The 19,421-nt window shown below is 37.5% G+C and overlaps 2 protein-coding genes and 1 pseudogene across 3 annotated transcripts; 2 read left to right on the top strand and 1 right to left on the bottom strand.

Moving 5' to 3' along the window:
* Window positions 1–23: 23 nt before the first annotated feature.
* Window positions 24–13,507, top strand: LOC113671833 (testis-expressed protein 11). The gene is made up of 33 exons (XM_027188093.2): window positions 24–237; window positions 339–563; window positions 1,533–1,612; window positions 1,716–1,746; window positions 2,116–2,165; window positions 2,268–2,396; window positions 2,853–2,936; window positions 3,040–3,125; window positions 3,439–3,490; window positions 3,681–3,765; window positions 4,066–4,079; window positions 4,185–4,278; window positions 4,717–4,798; window positions 5,008–5,095; window positions 5,403–5,466; window positions 5,782–5,864; window positions 6,017–6,112; window positions 6,375–6,419; window positions 6,759–6,861; window positions 7,068–7,177; window positions 7,528–7,613; window positions 8,013–8,060; window positions 8,397–8,434; window positions 8,695–8,772; window positions 9,642–9,712; window positions 9,921–10,037; window positions 10,580–10,673; window positions 10,898–11,032; window positions 11,269–11,377; window positions 11,567–11,690; window positions 11,987–12,057; window positions 12,641–12,734; window positions 13,064–13,507. The coding sequence occupies exons 1-33, from the start codon at window positions 186–188 to the stop codon at window positions 13,133–13,135; spliced, it is 2,790 nt and encodes a 929-aa protein (XP_027043894.2). The 5' UTR covers window positions 24–185; the 3' UTR covers window positions 13,136–13,507.
* LOC113671832 (beta-1,4-N-acetylgalactosaminyltransferase 3) lies at window positions 12,196–19,048 on the bottom strand. Of its 2 annotated transcripts, XM_027188092.2 has the most exons (4): window positions 17,894–19,048; window positions 14,375–14,894; window positions 13,489–13,819; window positions 12,196–12,521 (listed from the first exon to the last, which is right to left on the bottom strand). In XM_027188092.2, exons 1-3 carry the CDS (start codon window positions 18,979–18,981, stop codon window positions 13,520–13,522), a joined length of 1,908 nt encoding a protein of 635 aa, XP_027043893.2. In that variant the 5' UTR covers window positions 18,982–19,048; the 3' UTR covers window positions 12,196–12,521; window positions 13,489–13,519. The 2 variants fall into 2 exon arrangements, with proteins under 2 accessions (XP_027043893.2, XP_027043892.2); XM_027188091.2 differs by lacking the exon at window positions 12,196–12,521 and having other exon boundaries at window positions 12,795–13,819; window positions 17,894–19,028.
* On the top strand, window positions 15,153–16,250 carry LOC113671834 (uncharacterized; annotated as a pseudogene).
* Window positions 19,049–19,421: the final 373 nt, after the last annotated feature.

Raw genomic sequence — 19,421 nt, forward strand, 5'->3', positions numbered from 1 at the left:
TCCCGCCTTTTTCTCTGGTGCCCGCGGTTGGCAATACTCTGAGATCTCTCGGTTGTAAGAGTTATAGATAGGATTAAAGCCTTTAGAGTTTTGTAAAGTTTTCCTTTTTTTGGCCACAAGATGCTTCATCAAGCTTAGCAAATTTACAAGAGTTAACTAGCTTACATTCAGCATAAAACTCTAAGATGAACGGCGATGGTCTAGAGGACATTGGAAAAGCTTCAACTCTATTGCAAGGTGAGCTAATAAATTGTACAATTAACTGAATTGAATTATCTCAACAATTTTCTTTCCTTGAGTGCAAAACGTTTACCAGGTTCCGCTTATTCTACATCCAGCTCTCGTGAAGGACTTGCGTTCAAATCAAAACAGTGCGGAGAGGGTGGCAGTGTTGGCCGATCGTATAACAAACCTGACGTGCAGAATGCATCAACTTACATTTGAAAGAGCTGACAATAATGCAGTGTTGATACAGATTCATAGCAATGCTGTCACTCTGTGGAATATTGCTGTGGCAATGAAGACGGGTAGTGGGCAAACTGGAACAACCGAAAATGCAAAATGTATGTATTTTTTTCCTTCTCACTACCTGAATTTAGTTTTTTAAAGTAAGGTTCCACCTCAACCATGCTTTAACCCTTCCACTCCCAGATCTCATTAGCAATTCTCCTTATTGTCCTGATACAATTCGTACGGTGCTTGTTCGAAGAATATGGTATCGGATCAACAAATAATCAGCTAACTGATATCTTCGTTATTCTCATCACTTGCCTGCTTGAAATTTGACATTGTAAAGATAATTTCTGTCTCGGTCACTCATGGGAGTTAAAGGGTTAAAGAGATGTTGCTTTTGAAACTGCAAGAGTAACAAATTATTAAGCCAGATTTCTTCGCTTGCTCGGATGAAGAGAAGATTTTTTTCAATCTTGAATATTACCGACTCCTTTGTATTATAGTAAGACTATCCGCATTTGGGCACTTTTACCAGTTTACCATGACTTCCATTTGCAACCTTTTCCAGTGATCGACTCACAACAGGCGACATTTATGCTGACACCGGCTGACCCAAAATATAGCGCTAAACTCAACCAAAAGCCTTGAAAATGTCAGCCGAGTCGGTTAACCGTAAAAAATTGCTGCGAGTGGTCGTGAGATATTCAAGAAAGATTTTGGAAGCTCAGTAGTATCCACAACGACTTACATATCACATATGGCCTTATCAGCCTCTCCACCCGTAAGACGAATTTTAAGTTAGATGAAGGGACTTTTTGGAATGAGTACACTGAAAGTGTAGTTTGGAAAATACCCGAATTGGTGTAAAATATAAACCTTTTTGGATATAAAATTGTATAAACAAAAATTTCTCTCCCTTTCCCTCCTTCACTTCTTTCGCGTAGTGTGAACGTAAGAATGCCGCCCTCAATTATCCTGTTGCGATTTTACCAATAGGGGCCTCTGACCAGTGAATATGAGGAAAAGGCTTCCTTGGCGGAATAATCCATTGCTTTAAATTGTATTTTTTTTTCTTTCAGTGAGGTATGCAGCTTGCAAGCTTTCATTTTTGGCTAATGCTGCTGAAACATGTGAAGTAACCTACCGGAAACAGTTAGTGGTACGGAATTATGTAACAATTTTATAAATGAAATAAAAATTCCAGTTAAATGAATTAATAATTTTGTTCATAATGCAACACTTGATAATCTCTTTTTTTTTAGATGACGACGAAAACAGGACGAGCCTGGCTGGGTGAGCAAAAATATTTACTCAATATTATAGCTTCATTATAGAACATAGCCGTTTCATTCACTTTGCAAGATTTTTTTTAAGTCTAAGTTTAATTTCCGTCAGGTGACTAACCCCTGGGTAATCGCCTAAATAAAACGAAGACAATTAAACTTTGCATTTGATACGAACATGGGTAGAAATAGTCGGGAAAGTGGGTAATTGAGCGCAAGATAAATCGATAAAACCATCGTTATGTTTAGTTAAGACAATGAGGAATAGCCCAATAAATAAGTTTTTCGGGATGAACAAGATTTTATCATTAACAATCATACCTTTATCTTTTCCTTTTCCTTTCATATATTTCAATGTCGACCAACTTGTGTACTACAGATTGTCAGAATCCAGCCATGGCAGATGAATGCCTTGCCTTAGCAACTGAGGCAAGTTTGTCGACTACATGAGAATATTATGATTTGAAAACACGATTAATTTTTTTAGTATTAACGGTGGTATCTAAGACGACTGTTTTGTTAAAATTGCAGTGTTGGAATGGGCTGCAGAAGTCGTGGTCATCAAGAGATGAACATGATTCACCTACACCAGAGCAATCTAAACAGATCGCAGAATGCGAGCGATACATGTTCAGAGTCTACTGTTATAGAGCAGAAACGGTGAATATCATTTACCGTTACTCTTCGTGTGATCCAGTTTATCAAAATAATTATATTAATGAAAAATAACAAATCCAGGAAGACTAAACGTTCCTCTGGATTTTTTGCGTTTTTGTCGTTCCAAGAGAATACAGTTGATGTGTGGTGGCCATTGATTGAAACCAAAACGAAAACCTTCCAGTCATTCCCGAATCAATCATAGGAAACCTTTCCGGCTTTCCTTACCATACAAAATGTTCGAATTTGCCCTGAGAAGTCTTTATGCCGTTCGGGAAAGCTATAGAAAAAAGACACAAGCAGCAGGGTTGACGGCATGTTCTAGGAGAAAATATAATATACATTTTTTAGTTCTATTGAAGATACTCTATTCCCATTTTTATGGCGTAACCGCAATTACTCAGTTAGCATATTTGTTATCCATCAAAGTATAATTTGATTTTTTTTTTTGCAAAATAGAGCTTTTCAATGTGTCAGCAAGATAGAACACAATTGTATGTAGCCAAAGCTAAAGAATTCATGGGCAGACTTCCTGCAAAGGAGGTAAAGGTTCAATTTAAAGTTGGTCTATATTGACATCGAAATACAAAGCTATTTACAGCTTTGATTTTCTTAATTTTTTCGTCTTAAATTTTGTTTACATAAGTGCATTACACTGGCGGAACTGTGCTACAATTTTGGGGTTGATACATATTACAGAGAGGAGTACGAAAAATGTATTGCATGGCTAAGGTAGGTGAAATTTTGGAAACAACTGAGGTTGGCCTACTTTTGTTTTGAGACAATTCGTTCCGGATTTCTTACAGTAATCTACCAGCGGTATAGAGAGTGAGCTACTGGAGAGTCACCATTTCCCAAATCAAATGTTGGAAAGCGAGTGATTTGGGGAGATAGGATAGGTATCTAGAATCTTAGGATCTTCTTAATACTCTTTTAGTGTACGTCATAGTATAGACGAAAAGACGAAATTTCATCACCGAGCAATTATGATAATTAGTGTCCTAGAAACATGGTCAAATTTATCTGTAACTCTCAATTTTTGCAGGGAAAGTTACGATATTCGGAAAGAAAATGGTTCTTCAGGAGCTAATAAACGGGTAAGCGCCTTTAACTCATTTGTAAAATGTTATCCTTTCATCCACTCACTTTGTCCGAGTAAGAAAAAAAGAGCATGCTCGGCCGTTCAGCTATTTCTTAAAGTGAAAAAAGCTATAGAATACTGAAAATTATAGAGTTAATTTCCAAGTTGCTTCAAACTTGTAGTGCTGATCAAATTTCTGGTTACAGCAAGCTACTACTTTGCGTCTCATGGCCAATGCATATCTTGACTGGGACTCTAAACAACATTGGCAAATGGCTCTTAATGCAGCTGGTAGGGAAAAGTTATTTGAATAAAGTATTTTTAATTCTTTTTTTTTAATCAGTCTAAATGGTTGGTTTTGAACATTCGTGTTCTAGCTTGGTTTAATTCCACCCTTGACCCCTATCATTTGTCACCCAACTTCCGTAGTTTTAGTGCTACAGTTTCAATAAAGGTAAGCTTGGAAGCTTCAAGCACTTTAAATTTCTTTAAACGCCACCGTCCAATCATCATATTTTCTTTGAATTTTGAAATCTTTCCCAATATATCCAACCCGACTAAATAATATCTCTTCCACTATTTTTTTTTCAGACCTTGCGAACTCTGTAAGTGGCGTTGCTTTCTTTTAACACTTTACATTTCCTGTTTCAAACTTCCTCCGGCTATTGATTCTTCAGCCATGAAATGATAAATTTTACGTTGTGTTTTAGGAGCATGGGCATCCGGCTGGGTTTTACTTAAAAGCCAAACTTCTTCTGATGGGTAATGGAGACGAAGAGTTGCCGTGTTCAAGATTGTGGTCTGGTATGAGGGTCTTAGGAATACTTCTCTCTTAAGTTAAGATGAACTCAACTTCCAAAGTAATTTGTCGTGCAAAGAAATTTTAAAGGATATCTAATCCAAAATAGACTACAACATATCAGTGCGATAAAAAAATAAACAGCCACAAAACATCAACAGAAACAACTTAAACAAAAAAACAAGAAAACAAGGGAGGCAACCATAAAACAACGGAAGAAAGAGTCCTTCAATGATGGCCACGTAAGGAGAATATTAGGAGCGATTGCAAACCACCTATTAGAATAACGTGGCTCGGCGTTTCAAGGTCTGCACGCTATGGCCTATCAGCTCCTTCAATATATAATCATTGGTACGCGTTTATAGCTATAGATTTTGAGGACGAGTCGAACGGAATGCAGACTGAGAAGCTCCATTTAAATTCTCACCTTTCCTTTCACCTAGCATTCGAGGATACTCTCCGACACCCTGACTTAAAAGTGGATCTTGGGCTTTGTGCTGTAAACCTAGCCGTCCAATACAAGAGGTGAGTGATCTATAACATCGTTGATAGTATGATCAACCATGGTTTGTAATACGCTTACCAGTAACATAATGTATTACCATTTTTTACCTTTGGCAAATGTGGTAGCCTGTTACACTTCTTTATGGAAATAGGCATTAAGAGTCGCAGATTTTCCTGTTTATGAGAGAACAAAGCTTGATAAATGTATTTTATTACGTTTTTATCCTCAGAACAGAGCTGGCTTTTGACTGCTTGAAAATCTTGGAATCTAGATTTAAAAATTCTCTTGACCTATACAAAGTTCAGTTAGAACATCTGGTAAGTTTCAAATAATTCATGGCGTTGGCATAATATTTTGATTCGGTTGCATCCGTTATAGGGTAAAGTTCCAAATCATCTTGATGTAGTTTCGCAATGTATTTAGACGTGTAATTAAAGTAAGGAAATCTTCTTTTGGTTAAAGGTTGGTACAGACCTGCTGTTCCCAACTGTGGTCGAGTTCAATAAAGGACATAGTTGGAGGCAGATAGTTATTATAGCCCGAATCAATCTATTACCATAAAGTCTTAATTACCAAAACTGACCTCAATTTTCCCTCTCTGCTTTCCATATCTAATCCTTGAAGGAACTTCTTCTGACGAACAACAAAGATGAAGATGCCAGAGCTCTCATCGAAAAATGCATTGTTGGTATGTTTTTTTCCGTTTTTCCTCTTTTGAAATCGCTAAGAAATTTTTGAGTGGCGAGGTCACTGTGACGAAGTCATCAGGGATTCTTTGTAACATGATTGTTATTCTTATTGTAGATTCATTTTCGGAGCTTTAAGAAGAAATAAAAGAAACTGTATTTATTCTGATTAGACTTTCCGAGAACCACTGCCCATTTCGGATGAGATTATACGCAAAGCAGGAGTACGTCGTTTGTTTACCAGTGATTATTAAAAAAAACTCGCGTATTCGTGTTAAACTCTGCTATAGCACAGCTTTTTTCTCTATTTCCTCTAGATCAAATGGAAAGGTCTCTCGATTCTCAGATTTGTCAGCGATTCCATATTCTCTTGTGGGAAAAAGCTGCTTCTGCTTACGAGGTTAAGGCAACTGTTGGCAATTATCATAATCCATCAATTCAATTTCGCACGTAAACAGAATTTTGTTCAACGATGTAATATACCAGCTTTTCTAGGTGGAACCATTAGGCTAGCACTATCATTGACCGACATATTTCTCGATCTTTCCTTAGAGGAGAAGCTACAGAGAAGCCTTAGACTGGTACAATTACTCTTTGAGCTTCTTTTCTTCAAAAGAGAAAGACACAAAGAATATTGGGAAACTCCTGGTTAGTGGTTAGTTTTATTTAGGCCTAATTAAATTTAATCGAAACGCCTCATTGAAAAATTATGAAATGATTGGTATTATCTATGATCTGGGTAAGTATGACATATCTTCAGCAGAATTTATAACACTTCAGATGAGAATCTTTTCGCAGGAAAAACTGAACCAAACAGAATAATAAAATAGCAATAGAAAAATTATAGTAATATTGGACTCACTTTACTTGCAATCAGGATAAGAGAGTTCTCTACCTCTTTTTTACGCAGAGAAACAAATGCTCCTGTTACATGAATCTTCAAGATTACGAAAAGGTCGGTATTAATAGATAATTTTATAATGCTTTACTTTCAACATGGTGGATAGTTTTATACGACTGAATATGAATGCCTCTCCCTTTTCAGTTCTTCTACTTGCGCTAGGCTTATTATCTCCCTGATTTCATCTGACGGGACTATGATTTATTTCATAGATCAAACCGGAGTTAACTCCATGAGCTAGTTGATCACTCAATTAAAATCTCATGTTTCTTCCATTTTCTAACTCATACTCCTATGAACAAGTACCAAATAAACAAACAAGGTTTAAAATAAGACCCTTTCACTTTCCTCAGCTTTTTTTTTTCTTAGTTTGTTTCTTCGTTTGCTTTATAGGCCAAAGAAGTTATAGTAGAAGCGGAGCAAAGTGATCCTGACAGTCCTGTCATTCAATTCTACAAGTTTAAAATCGCTCTCGCCGAAGGACAAGATGTTGTCGGTCAGTTGTGCATTTATATTCTTTGACATCTTTTACGGTTTATATTGCAAAATAGGGCAATGTAGTGAGAGGTTATTCTTGTCACAGAGAGACACAAGCTTACTCAGAAAAAAGGCAGGATTGGTGTTTCAAACCTAAATAGAAAACACGACCTTCCGATTACTGATTCTTGTCTCCCACGTTCTCTCTCCCTTGGTTTGTTGTAGCTGTAGACGCAATGACAAAGTTAAGCGAGGTTGGCTCAAATCAAGATAATGATGTAGCAGAGACTAATGCTCATGGACTGATCTGCCTTGCTGCACAGCTAGCTCTAGAGGTAAACTTTAATGTTACAAACAGACGGACAGCAAATATGCTCTGCTGTTTATTCACGTCGGAGTACTGATTGTTCTTCGCTCTATTGTAGATTGCATTGACTCGGTAACACCAATTCTTTGAGCGATATCGCTTTTTGTATTGATTACTACATAATAACTTAGGATTTCTATAGCACGACATGAACTCTTTCCATATATGCATTCTTTCCCTATACGAACTCTTTCCATTTCTGCAAATTCCCACAATAGTGATTTGTTGCTAGAAAGCGCAAGCTCATTTTATCAGTGAAAATGCAGTCTGCAGTTACCAGGATTGACTGAGATAAATGACGTGTACCTTGCCCTTCAGCAAAAGAACCATAGCGTAGCTGTCAGTGCCTTAGAAAAAGTCATAGCGAGCAGCACTGATAACCAGCAGGTTCTAACCTCACTTAGGTAAGTCATTCAAGTATTTTCCTCTCTTTTCATCACGATCGCGTTTTTGTGATGAAAACAGACAGGTGTGCTGCTGCTGACACGGTTTGATAAGCTATGTGTTTGCTTGACAACGAAAATGGTGCATGTGTTTAGTCGGTTTCTTTGGGTTTCTTTTTCAATCCATCTCCAGTGCTTGTTGTTCAAAATTGCCACGCTCGGTAATTTTTTTCAACTGAGACAGGCTATTTTATCGTAGTGTGAGAGCTCCATTTCACCGAATGTGTAAAATCCTTGACGTAACCCAGTTTTTCATTCTCTACCCAGAAAATTAATAATAGGACGGAAAAATCATGGAGCGTTCCCTTTTTTGGAAGAAAAAGATTAGCCGTGATCGCTAATTCAAAATGTTTTTAATAGGTGCCTGACAAGATTAAAACTGACGCAGTCCACAGATTCTGGAGCAACGTAAGTTAAGGAGGAATTTTACCTGGATACCTATTATTAAGGCCAGGTAAAAGGAGGGGGTTAAAAAAAAGGTGGATTGAGGGACTACATCCTTTTTGTTACGCATTATTGTACACTATGACAAACACATAAAAGAAAAAAAATTCCAAGAAAAAATGAAAAAACAAGAAAGAAAAGGGATACTTCTGTAGAAGGTAGCCTTAATAAAACAATGCCACTAAATATTTTGTTTAAACACGACTGTTAGCCGTACTTTTTATGTCCCAATGACTGTCTCTCATTGTCAAAAAATTGGTTATTATTAATCAGTTCTGCGGTTCTTTTCCATTGATTCAGAAAAGATTACAGCAGCTTTTTGCTTTACCTACAGACCGGTAAGTGTTACACGATTTTAGAAGTCTGATAAGAGGGTTTCAAGTGAAGTGTCCCTTAGATAGAGGTAGCTACCTTACCCCTGTTGGTATAAACGTAACCTTTTCTGAATCCACTGGATTCAACTCCAAATATTTTTTTCTGAATCCCAACTAGTGGAAAACTTGATGCACGACAGGATCCTTACTTTGTTCGTAGTTTTTTTATCTGTAAAGTTTGTTCAACTATTCCAGTCAAATCCGCCTCTCATTTTCTTTTTTAGCTTTAGATCGCTTGAATCAGATGGAGCTGGTGAGCGATTCTAATGTGCAAACAGAAGCCGCATGGTTCATGAAAATTGGTAAATTTTTCCTGATTCTTTGATACTCTTGTATTTCACGGGGTGCGAAGAATTATATATTAAGAGGGTTACTCAAGAACGAGGAGAGATCTTAAAATCAGATGTAAGCTATACATGTAATTTGTGCTTATTGTCTTTGACTGATATCCAGTAAACATAGTGAAATGATAGGACATCACGCAGATAATATATAGCTTTAATACATAGCGGGGATGTGGCCATGGAATATGAGATCACCGCTTCCCGCCCCTTTTGATATCCGGGACATTACTCGAATTCCAGCTTTAACTATATAAAATAAACACACCTATGTCATAACAGACAGGGAAATGAGTGGGGACAGAGAACAATTCCATCTCAAGTTGTTAAATATTCGGCGCTAGAATTTATTTTCAGCCCTTAATTCTGTGACAGACAAAAGGAATCACTACAAGACAACAACTTAGTTAAAAAAGAAAAATGCCCCATCCCCCTAAAAAAAAAAAATATATATATATATATATATATATATATATATGTGTATTTATATAATAAGCGCAGTTATGCATGCATTCTGATTGGTTCTCACTTATGATCTATTGGAGGACAGACGTAAAGATGACGTCATCGTTAAAACTTTTTTTTCCGTATGTTTTAAATCTTTATTATATAAAACAAATAGATTCCAAGTTGCCGTGCGTCTGTTCAGTAACAGATCACAGATGACGTAAAAAATGTGGTAAGAACATCAGTGACACACTCGGCTGCGCCTCGTGCGCCACTTTTTTGGCAACTTGGAATCTATTTGTTAAATATATGAATAAAACAAAAATAAATCTTATCATAAGCATTAAATGGCATTTGCGAAAAAAGTTTCTTTGTTTTTTTAGCGTGGAATCTAGCTTTGGAAAGTACCGATTGTTGTGCAGAGATGCAGGAACTTTTCCTATTCTGTTACAAGGTGTGTGTTTACGAGTTTTTCCTTATTTGTCCAGGGACAATTGTTGCCAGTAGTTTTCTACCGGCCTTGTAATTTTCTTTTAGAAAGAATGACTTACGGGGTGGGCATAGATAATTAGTTTTCAAAAATATTTAGTATAAGTTGTTTACTACTATAACTGCTTGAATGCGATTAATCCAGAAATTGTTACAATTTTCTTTGTTTCAAGTTTTCAAGTCTGTGTCTTATGGAATCATCCAATTTGGTTCGTCAAAAAAATTGTCTGGTAATGGCAGCAGCTTCTGCAGTTCAAGCAGCGAGAGAGCAAATCAGTGGAGATGAAAAGGTTTTGCAAACGTCTTTCAGACTGAGCAGTAAATCAAATAATACAAATATGTAGTACAATTGCGTCAATAACTAGGAGCTTGTATCCTTTAACACTCCGCAAAGGAGGCCGAAATCTCAAACCTGATGGAAGTTCCATCGATGAAAGGGAACAAGCGACTGGTTTTGCTGTTATTCCTTACATTCAGGGTGTTACGGAACCCATCAAGAGAACGTTAAACAACGTTAAAGTTGCTCAAAAACCTTTTCAGACTTTGGGGCATATTTTTGCCAAACCTAAGGATCCTGTCACGAAAGAACAACGAACCGACGCCATTTATTCTATTCCTTGCAATGACTGTGATAACGAATACATCGGACAGACCAAACGTCAGTTTGGTACTCGTTTGAAAGAGCATCAAAGAGCGGTTTTCGTTTGCAAAAAAGAAAATTCAGCTTTATCGGAGCACAAATGCCTAACTAACCATGCAATTAGGTGGGATAAGTCTATTATTAACTAATTTGGTTCTCTCAAAACGAGCTTTTTTAAATTTTTTTTTTCAGACTAAGCTTTTACGGCAGTGTCTCGGACATGTTGATGCGTGTCGCGTCTTACGAAAGAAGATTGGAATCGGAGGTTTAAATAGCAGCCTGAAAGGTGATAAAAACATTTTTTTGTGCTCCTTAAGCATTTTTCTTCCAAATGATTAGTCCAAAGTCGGATTCAAAGGTTCTGATGCCTTGTTCTAGAATCAAAATTTTTAAAAAAATGGATGACCTCTCAAATTACGTACTTCTCAACATATTTGCTCTAAAAATCTAAAGGATGTCCAGTTGCACGAGTAAAGATCTTTTAAATTAACAGTAATTCCTATCTTTCAGATGAATCGATATTACTGCTGGCGTTATATGAATTCGAAGCAAAAGCACAACTGGGTGATTCAGACCTCTGTTTCTGTCTTGACGCTGCTGAGGCTCTACTCAACGCAGATCCAGGAACATTTGAAAGCTTTGCTGGTACAATTTTCAAAGTTCAAAATGTAGAAATATCAATTTTTCACAAATACCGATTTTCTAGTCTTTTTCATTTTAATTTTATGAACTATCTTCCCTTTCTGTAGAATTTACCGTGTTTTCTCATTTTCTCTAACTTTATTGGCAATTAATTCGTTCTCCCCTCCTCCTGCTTCTCTAATTTCCACCCGGGGTAGTTTGATTGTGTGGTATTTTAACTTTCTTGTGATCGAATCCAGCGCTTGCAGTTGAGCCGCCTGCTTACCACAGGGAGATAAGCATGAGGGCACTGAGAATTGCGATAAAGAAACACTTAGCTATGGACGTGATTGACTTCACTAAATTAAGGTAACTATGTGTGTCGTTAACAATTCCATCACATTGGTCTAGACGACTTTAACGTCTTAGACAACTTTAACGTCTCCAGCATAAAAACGGCCATTCACGTTATCACTATTTCTAACATACCATTGCCGCGAGCTAAAGCAATTTTCCGAAGCGAATGTACGATACCCTTCTCTCGCTTCTTTTTTGTAGCAAAGCTTTTCATAGTCTGGTGCACCACGCATTAAGTAGTGGTAGCAGCAGTGATGCCGAAAGTAAGGAAGAGGCCTTCGCTGTTTACCAGGACATATGTAAAATCATCGAGAACCAAGCGAAGGTACCCACTATAAACAAATAGATAACTACAGTATGTTTGGGTCCAAGCTTCAGTATAGACATATATATATAAAACATTGAGGTTGGTAGCGTGAGAGCCTTTTGAAAAGGTGGAGTAGGTCACAGGAAACGATGTTAAGATCACACAGGCTCATTTCTACTCCAGAATGCAATTAAATAGTGGTTATCAACCATATGCTGAGTGGTAACCTGCATGGTAACATTTTAGATAGTACGACTGAATGAAGCGAAGAATGTCCGCTTGCAATGAAATAGCTCATGCTCTTTTAAATCCAGGGCTGTTATCCTGAAATTCAGATCTTATGGCTGATGACAAAGGCATGGAACTGTGGAGTAAACTTATTCAGGTACTGCCATAGTGAATGATGAACTTCACAAGCCACAAAAAAGTGTTTCGTTGAATTAAAACAGTTTGCAATGATAAATCTTTCAGCCCAACCATCCAGTCTACCGAATGACTAACAATAGAAAAAAAAAAAACCCTGTCGAAATCAGAATATTTTTATTGTGGAATTTGAGAGGGGATTTCAGTTTGTTACGAGACGTACAGAAATGACTCGACGGTCAATGGTGTGCCATAAGTGTGCCAACCGATTGCATCTGATGGTGAAATCCCTTTTAATGATAATCCAAAATCATGCGAGAGATGGCTTTAAATTAAAGGCAGATTATAATTTTTTTGTTTAACAGAATGTTTGAGGTTAGCTTTGTTAGATTTCTATCTGTAATTTTGCAACTGTATTGTAAATCACTGCAACTTTGCTATACTTTTCGCGTTCCATTGGTGTAGTCACGGCTTGTATAATATTCCCTAAAAGAAACCAGTTCTTTATTAATTATAAATTAAGCAACTAAACTATAGCCGAGGTAGTTAGAATATTTGAATAATTCTGCAAATGCGTAAAATAATGCAAATCATTCTCATTCTAGCGCTGGCGGTCACGAAGCCGGAGAGAAATGGTGTGGATTGGCCATGAGACTGCTTCATCACTTGTCGACATTTAAGTGTAACTATCAGGATAAGGTATTCCATGTAAAGCCATTTCAAGTGATTAAACTATCCATTTCACTATTTATTTAGTCATTACATTTTCTCTCCTTCTGTAAGAGATTGAATCAAAATCAAATAAATTTATACCAGATAGTCATCCATTTCTCGATATTTACTAAAATACAAGAAATGTGACATCCATCAAGATGATATGTAGAGAATAATAAATGGGCGTGCGGAATTTCTTTTCGAGTGTTTAACTCGATAGCTCACGAGTGAGATGGTTATGGCCTTTCTCAGGGTTGGAAATCCTTGTGTAACACCGTAGTTTATATTGTAAAAGGTTTTTGTTTTTACCATAGATGACCAAAGTTTACGGGGATATATTGGATCGTATGGAGAGGAACACATTAAAAGGTCAAGTTGAAGAGTGATGTTGAAGCTACCTGCGTGTACGATCTGATTTTTCTTTTTCCAAGTTCTGTGTGTAATTCGCCTAGTAAATTTGTCGACTTTGTCGTGACCATTAAGTGTTCAGATAAAAAAGGAAACAACAACAACAAACAAACAAGAACAATTATGTGGAGCTAAGTGCAGAAATTTCAGTCATATATCTGAAAGTGTATAAGGCGTTTGAACCAGAAGCAAGGTGAATTTAGAGAAATAAGTTTGGGTTTGGACAATTCAGGTTCGAAATTATTTTCCCAAATTTAACTCTCTCAAAAGTTAACACAATTGTCTCTTTTTTAATGAAATATAATTCAATTTGGTTTATTAAAAGTTTTACCTTTCCTCCACTTAATAAATGTAGCTCTCAGTTATTCATCATCCCACATGCCCTTTTTACTATGAAAATAATGAAAAATATTTGGATGTCGCAGTCGATCATATTCCATTCCAGAATAAACGATTCTTTCCATGAAGTCCCAGTCCTCTCCGCCCCATTTCTCGTCAAACGCTTTTTCATTAAGACCACCAACTTTGTCCCAATCACTCTTATAAACACCAACCAATCCAAAGCCCAATGGTTCCCATTTTCCTTCTGGGGTTTCTGGAGTTTTCCCACAACCCAAGCGGATGATAACGGGAGTGTAGACAGAACGACCTTCAAAGCAATGCTGTGGAACAGATTTAGAAATAACTTCATTTTTTAAAGTAGGGTTTTTAAAACGAGAAAGGCATCTTCGACGGTAAACTACAACCGTCTATAATTGCCGTCGTTGACTAATAAGTAATTGTTTCCTAACTTACCACTAAAATAACGTTATTTTATGGTCCCGTCGTATTTGTGCCACCTAGTTTTGGTAAATACCTCCATAAGGATACAAGTGCGATGAAACCTATCGATATTACCCGTCTGCTTTTTAATCTGATAACAGGCCTCGTTTGTTCCCGTTTTTCATGCGATGTACAACTTTAACAGTCTTTGAGTAAACCGGAAAAAGTACTTATCCCTATGTCAAATACAAGCCTGATTTCTGACCTTGGGAATCGAGCTAACATGGAACATACGAATGTAGGAGTTGTGGGTGCAGGCCTACATAAGATCAGTAAGTAAGTTTTGGAATGGGTAGAAATGTGGTTCATTTCTATACCAAAATTACTAATTCCTTTACTTTACATGTCAGTCGTCAGTTTAACGGAAATCTTATGAAAATGTTATCTATGCTCACTTTACGGATGTCGTCAAAGATTGTGGAAGGTAAGTCCAAGTGAAGATCAAGAGTGAACACGATGGTTTTCGGATCCTGAACTTGTTCCACAGCCCTGTTGAAGGATTTGGTACGAGAATAGTGCTTTGCTTCGTGAACAATGACTTTAGTGGGAGGAAGTTTCCTTTTCGCCAGCTCCTGTTCCAGATTCATGTCGGAGCTTTTATAATCGTATATCACTAGACTCACTTTGTTGTCCTTTGAAGCACTGTACATTTCTTCTAAGTTGTTTAGGAAGTGCACCATCCACCGTCCCTGGTTTTTGAGGGTGATAATCAAGGCGATTTTTGCATTTCTATTCCACTGGAATCCCTTGGGATAACACAAGTTGTCGGAGCCTTTGGGCCAAAAGACAGATTCTGAAAGCATGACCAGTTCGTTTTTTCCCGTGACATTTATTAGGAACTCAAGAAAGAATCGACTTCCCAACTTCGGATCGACTTTTCTTTCCACGTTAACGAGTTTCACGACCTTGAACTTTCTGCATGATAAAGTAAAATTGTCGCTAAATGATAACAATAACTACAACCACAACAACAACAATAATAATTATAGTTTGAGCCGAGAAATTTCCGAGATTTAAATGATTGACAGTATCACTATTTCAGTGTAAAAGTGGTATATATAACAGCAAAAATAGACGATATAACAAGGTTACCATGACAACACTGACACAACAACGATTTGCTTTTGTCAGTTTCAAAACAATGGCGGCAAGATTTCGGGAAATTTCCGGTGAGGAAATACAAAAGCTCGCCGGAAAAAACAGTAAAACAAAAGTACAGTCAAAACTAGAGACGTGGATGAACGTTTGGAAGTCGTGGGTAGAAAGCAAGGGTCTTAACGATGATGTTGTCGAATACGAGGGTAAGGAACATGACGAATGCCTCTCGCGATTCTTTGCCGAAATTCGCAAAAGCGATGGCTCCGACTAACTACGGGACAGCCTAAGGGCTACGTTAGCTGCCTTCGCCATGCACCTCAAAAAAATGACAACAAAACATCCATAACGAACGACCAAGAATTTGTTAAGTGCAGAATGTTCCCGGAAGAAAAAAAAAAGAGCTCTTCGCGAAAAAGGCCACGGAAAATGGCTAAATGCAACAAAAGCCCCTACCTTCCTCGAGAAGCTGTGGAAAAATCGTGTACTTGGCGAACAAAACCCAAATTCACTCCCCCATACTTTCATTTTAATCTTTGGGGTTGCCAGGAGCACCATGAAATTTTTGTCGAAGATTTCAGTTTAAACAAGGACGATCAAGGTACAGAGTGCGTAAAATTCGAAGAAAACCCAATAAAGACCCAGCAAAACTGTCTAAGAAAGAAACGAAGAGCCACCCAGCCAAACATCTTTGCCACTGGAGGTCCCCCTTTTTACTCCACTTCTTTAAACATGTCTTTCCCACAGACCTGAAGAAATGCGAAACAGTGACCCATATTATCTCGCCATTATAGAAAAACCGAAATACGAAGTGTGATACAAGAATCAAAGGAAAGGTTTCAATAAGGTCGACTCCTTCATAAAAAAGTATGACCTTGACCTGAGGGAAGAAAGTTACCCAACCATTTGGTAAGAAAAACGCTTATGAAGAAGCTGAAGGCCTCGAATCATGCAGCCAAGAACTGCTATCATCGGTGTAACAGGCCACACAAACTACGAGGAAGGTCACGAAGCAAAACAGCGACAGATCTCATCTATTATCAACCTTCCTGTCTGCCAAAACGTTTAGAATTCCCTTCCAGTTCTTTCCTGTTTCCCCATTCAGTACAACCATACAGCGACTCCAGCCTGCCAAACAATAGTCCGCCACTTTCATGGCTGCCAGGTGACGATAAATTACGGAGCTGGCGTTGGTGTTTTTCAACAAAGCAGTAGTTAAATACTAGGAGAAACTTGCCCGTACCTTAACTTAATTGTGGTTTCGCTTCACCGCTGCCGTGACAGCAAAAACCGTGATTTTAGAATTTCTTCCATTGAACTAATTCACGTTTTTTGCCTTCGATAGTTTGTACTGGTTTCACAAAAAACCGTCAACCGCCATTTTTCTTCTTTGAGGTAAAGAGATTGTTACCAATACAGACGCCTGCGTATTCTTTTTGTTTGTTTGTTTTTCTTTTTTAACTGTCACGAAATAAAGGTTTCCTGTGCGTTACCGAAAATTTCTCGGCTTCTCTTATAAACAAATAATGGTATAACCAGTGCGTGGTATTACGACTTGTAATATTTCAAAATTGTCCAAAATACCACTCGCCCTTCGCGGCACGTGGCATTTTGAACAATTTTGAAATATCACTCGCGGTATTATTGCCAAATACCACTACAAGTCATGCTTTAATTTTACCTCTACTAATATTAATTAATATTGATATGATAACCCGGGCCAGTATCTGTAGGAGATATTGGGTTATCATGTCGAGTTCAAAGTCTGCCTGCCTTAAGCCCCTTGTCCATGTAGTGTTCTCAAACATCTGCAGACTCAGAAAGAAGAGCCTTCTTTCGCAGATTGTTTAAAAAAAATGTGTTATGGAACAATTATTTAATTCGTTTTTCAAATGATAACTCATACCTCGGCATTGATAATTCATGCTGTATCATGCTCAACTTCGTCCAATAATAGGTATTTGCATTGCCTCATCCTTCGGCTTCGGCAGACAACACAGTTGCGAGATTTAATAATTTTTGATATCATGCGAAAAGCGAATCTAATAATTGCTTTATTATACATTTTTAATAATAATGTGCAATAATCAGCGAAAGAAGACGCTCTCTCTGAGTTTGCAAAGGTTGAGAACACTTTACGGACGAGGGGCTTAGTGTAATATCCGCTGTATAGGGTTATCATGTCAACTTCACACGCTTTGTATATTGATTGAATATTCTCGAACACTCAAATTTTAATGGTTAATAAAAATAATAACAATAATGATAATATAATCGACTGAGTCAGTTCTGTTTTAACTGGTTCATTACAACGTTGAAAGCCACAAGATTTTAGAATAAGGCAAATTCGCCCATCATTTGGTTGAGGCCAAAACAGCCTACAGCTGGCCAAACAAACCCTCATGTTTTTGGTGTAACGCTCGCTATTCGGGTGCTAACGTAGCCTAAGAAGCTGCAAGCCAAAGAAAAAATGGAAAATATGAAGATTTTTGCAGCTTGAATGTATTTGGCCTTCTTGCACGCTTGCGTGATTATTCACACTGTAAGGTTACCTTTTTTTTTTGGTTCTTATTTTCTCAAAGCCATCCAGTGCGATGATAATAGTAATAAAGTTTATGTTATCGGGCAAAAATACATTTGGCCCCTCCAAGAGCTCATTTTAACCCTCGTTTACTGGCCCGGCCTAAAAGGCTCTGATTCGGGCCTAAGACATATCAATACCCACGACCATAGAGTCTACTTTTATAAAAAAAAATAAATAATAATAGTAATATAAAAAAAATTTTAAAAAAAACCGAGCCAAGCGTGTATCTACTCACCCTGGGTGGTGTTCATGTAGAGCATCCACATACTTCTTTGCAGCTTTTTTTGCGATCATCATATCCAAACTATGATTCGCTAATTCTGGATAATATTCCACCACGCTTTTATACTCAACATCTGGGTAACTCTTTATGGGAATAAAGTAACCGTTTAGGAAGTCGTAACCCCTTTTCGGGCCTCTGGGTGCTTCTTTCATGGTTAGATAACTTGGTTCATAAGCGCAATGAGGCAATACGTTGGCAACTTCGTCGTGAAAAAGGTACACAGGTCTGGATTTGGTGTTCGTTTCTAAGCTTTGAAAATGACTGTGCCTTGATTTACAAGCGGGACTTTCTGGAACAGAGTTGTAGTTATTTTCCGTTACACTGTTGCCAATGAATAGAGAAAGGTTATCGGCGGGAATCGTCTCAAATTTATCTCTTTTCTTTCCAGGCAGGCTCCATGCGACTCGAACAAAATCATCTCCTCCCATTTGAAGATGAAGAATTTCTATGAAATATTTGTGACCCATTAACAACTTTATTTCGATGGAAACTTGTGTGGGCGAAAGCTGAAAATTGTTTCTGGTGGTCCATTCACTCAGGCTACAAATCAAAACAGCATTTTCTGGGTATTCGTTTGAGCTGAGCCACAGTTCAGAGAAGTCATCGGAAGCTAAAGCAAATTTATAATATCCTGTTTTCGGCGGGTGTAGAAACCCAAAAATTCTCTGAGCATAATCACTTTCATATCTTGAAATATCCAATGAGTTTACAACGGTTTTCACGTCTGGTGCCTTTGGAAACAACGGGTGATAACAAAGAAGTTGGATTGAAGATTGGCAGAAGTCGTTCCAGATATGGGTATTCGCTCCCAATAACTCCATTTTGGCTGCTTGATTGGCGACTGCGAACCTTTTCCGGTAATTCGAGTTCAATTTATAACTTTCATTGTCAAAAGAAACATTAAATTCAACTGATATCCGGTGCCTTATTGTTACTAAAAACGTTCCACAAATGACAAAGGCTGCAAATGCTAGAGTAATGCTCTTGGTGAGTCGCTTTCTGCGAAAGAGAAACATAAAGAATTTACACAGTGGCTTCATGGTTCTTACTTTTAAAATAAATGGCCACTATTTAGCTTCGTATGTTAATCAATCACCTTGGGTGTGTATTTTGACACGGTTCGGACAGATTTTTACAAACTTCACTAAATCACTTAGATACGCTCCAGCAGAAAAGTTTTATTACTTTATCGTTGTTTGCAAAGCCTGCGTCATTTGTTTATTTATTTATTCACTTTTTTTTTTAATCAAAAACCTCTTTAAGGAAAAAAATAAAAAATGCTCTTCTTACCAGGAACTGAGACTGTATTGACGCGACAGGTTCAAGAGTTTGCGATCTCTTTAAAATTAGATCATGGACTCGTCGTTTCCATGGTATCATAGCCTACTTATTGCGTTAATATATCAAAAAGTTGCCCAGATACGAGCGTTCATTTAAATGCGTCGAATGTTTTGAATCCTTTGAGGCCTTTAATTTTGGT

The sequence above is a fragment of the Pocillopora damicornis genome, chromosome 8 (assembly GCF_964200805.1).
Source record: "Pocillopora damicornis chromosome 8, jaPocDami1.2, whole genome shotgun sequence".
Classification (NCBI taxonomy): Eukaryota; Metazoa; Cnidaria; class Anthozoa; order Scleractinia; family Pocilloporidae; genus Pocillopora; species Pocillopora damicornis.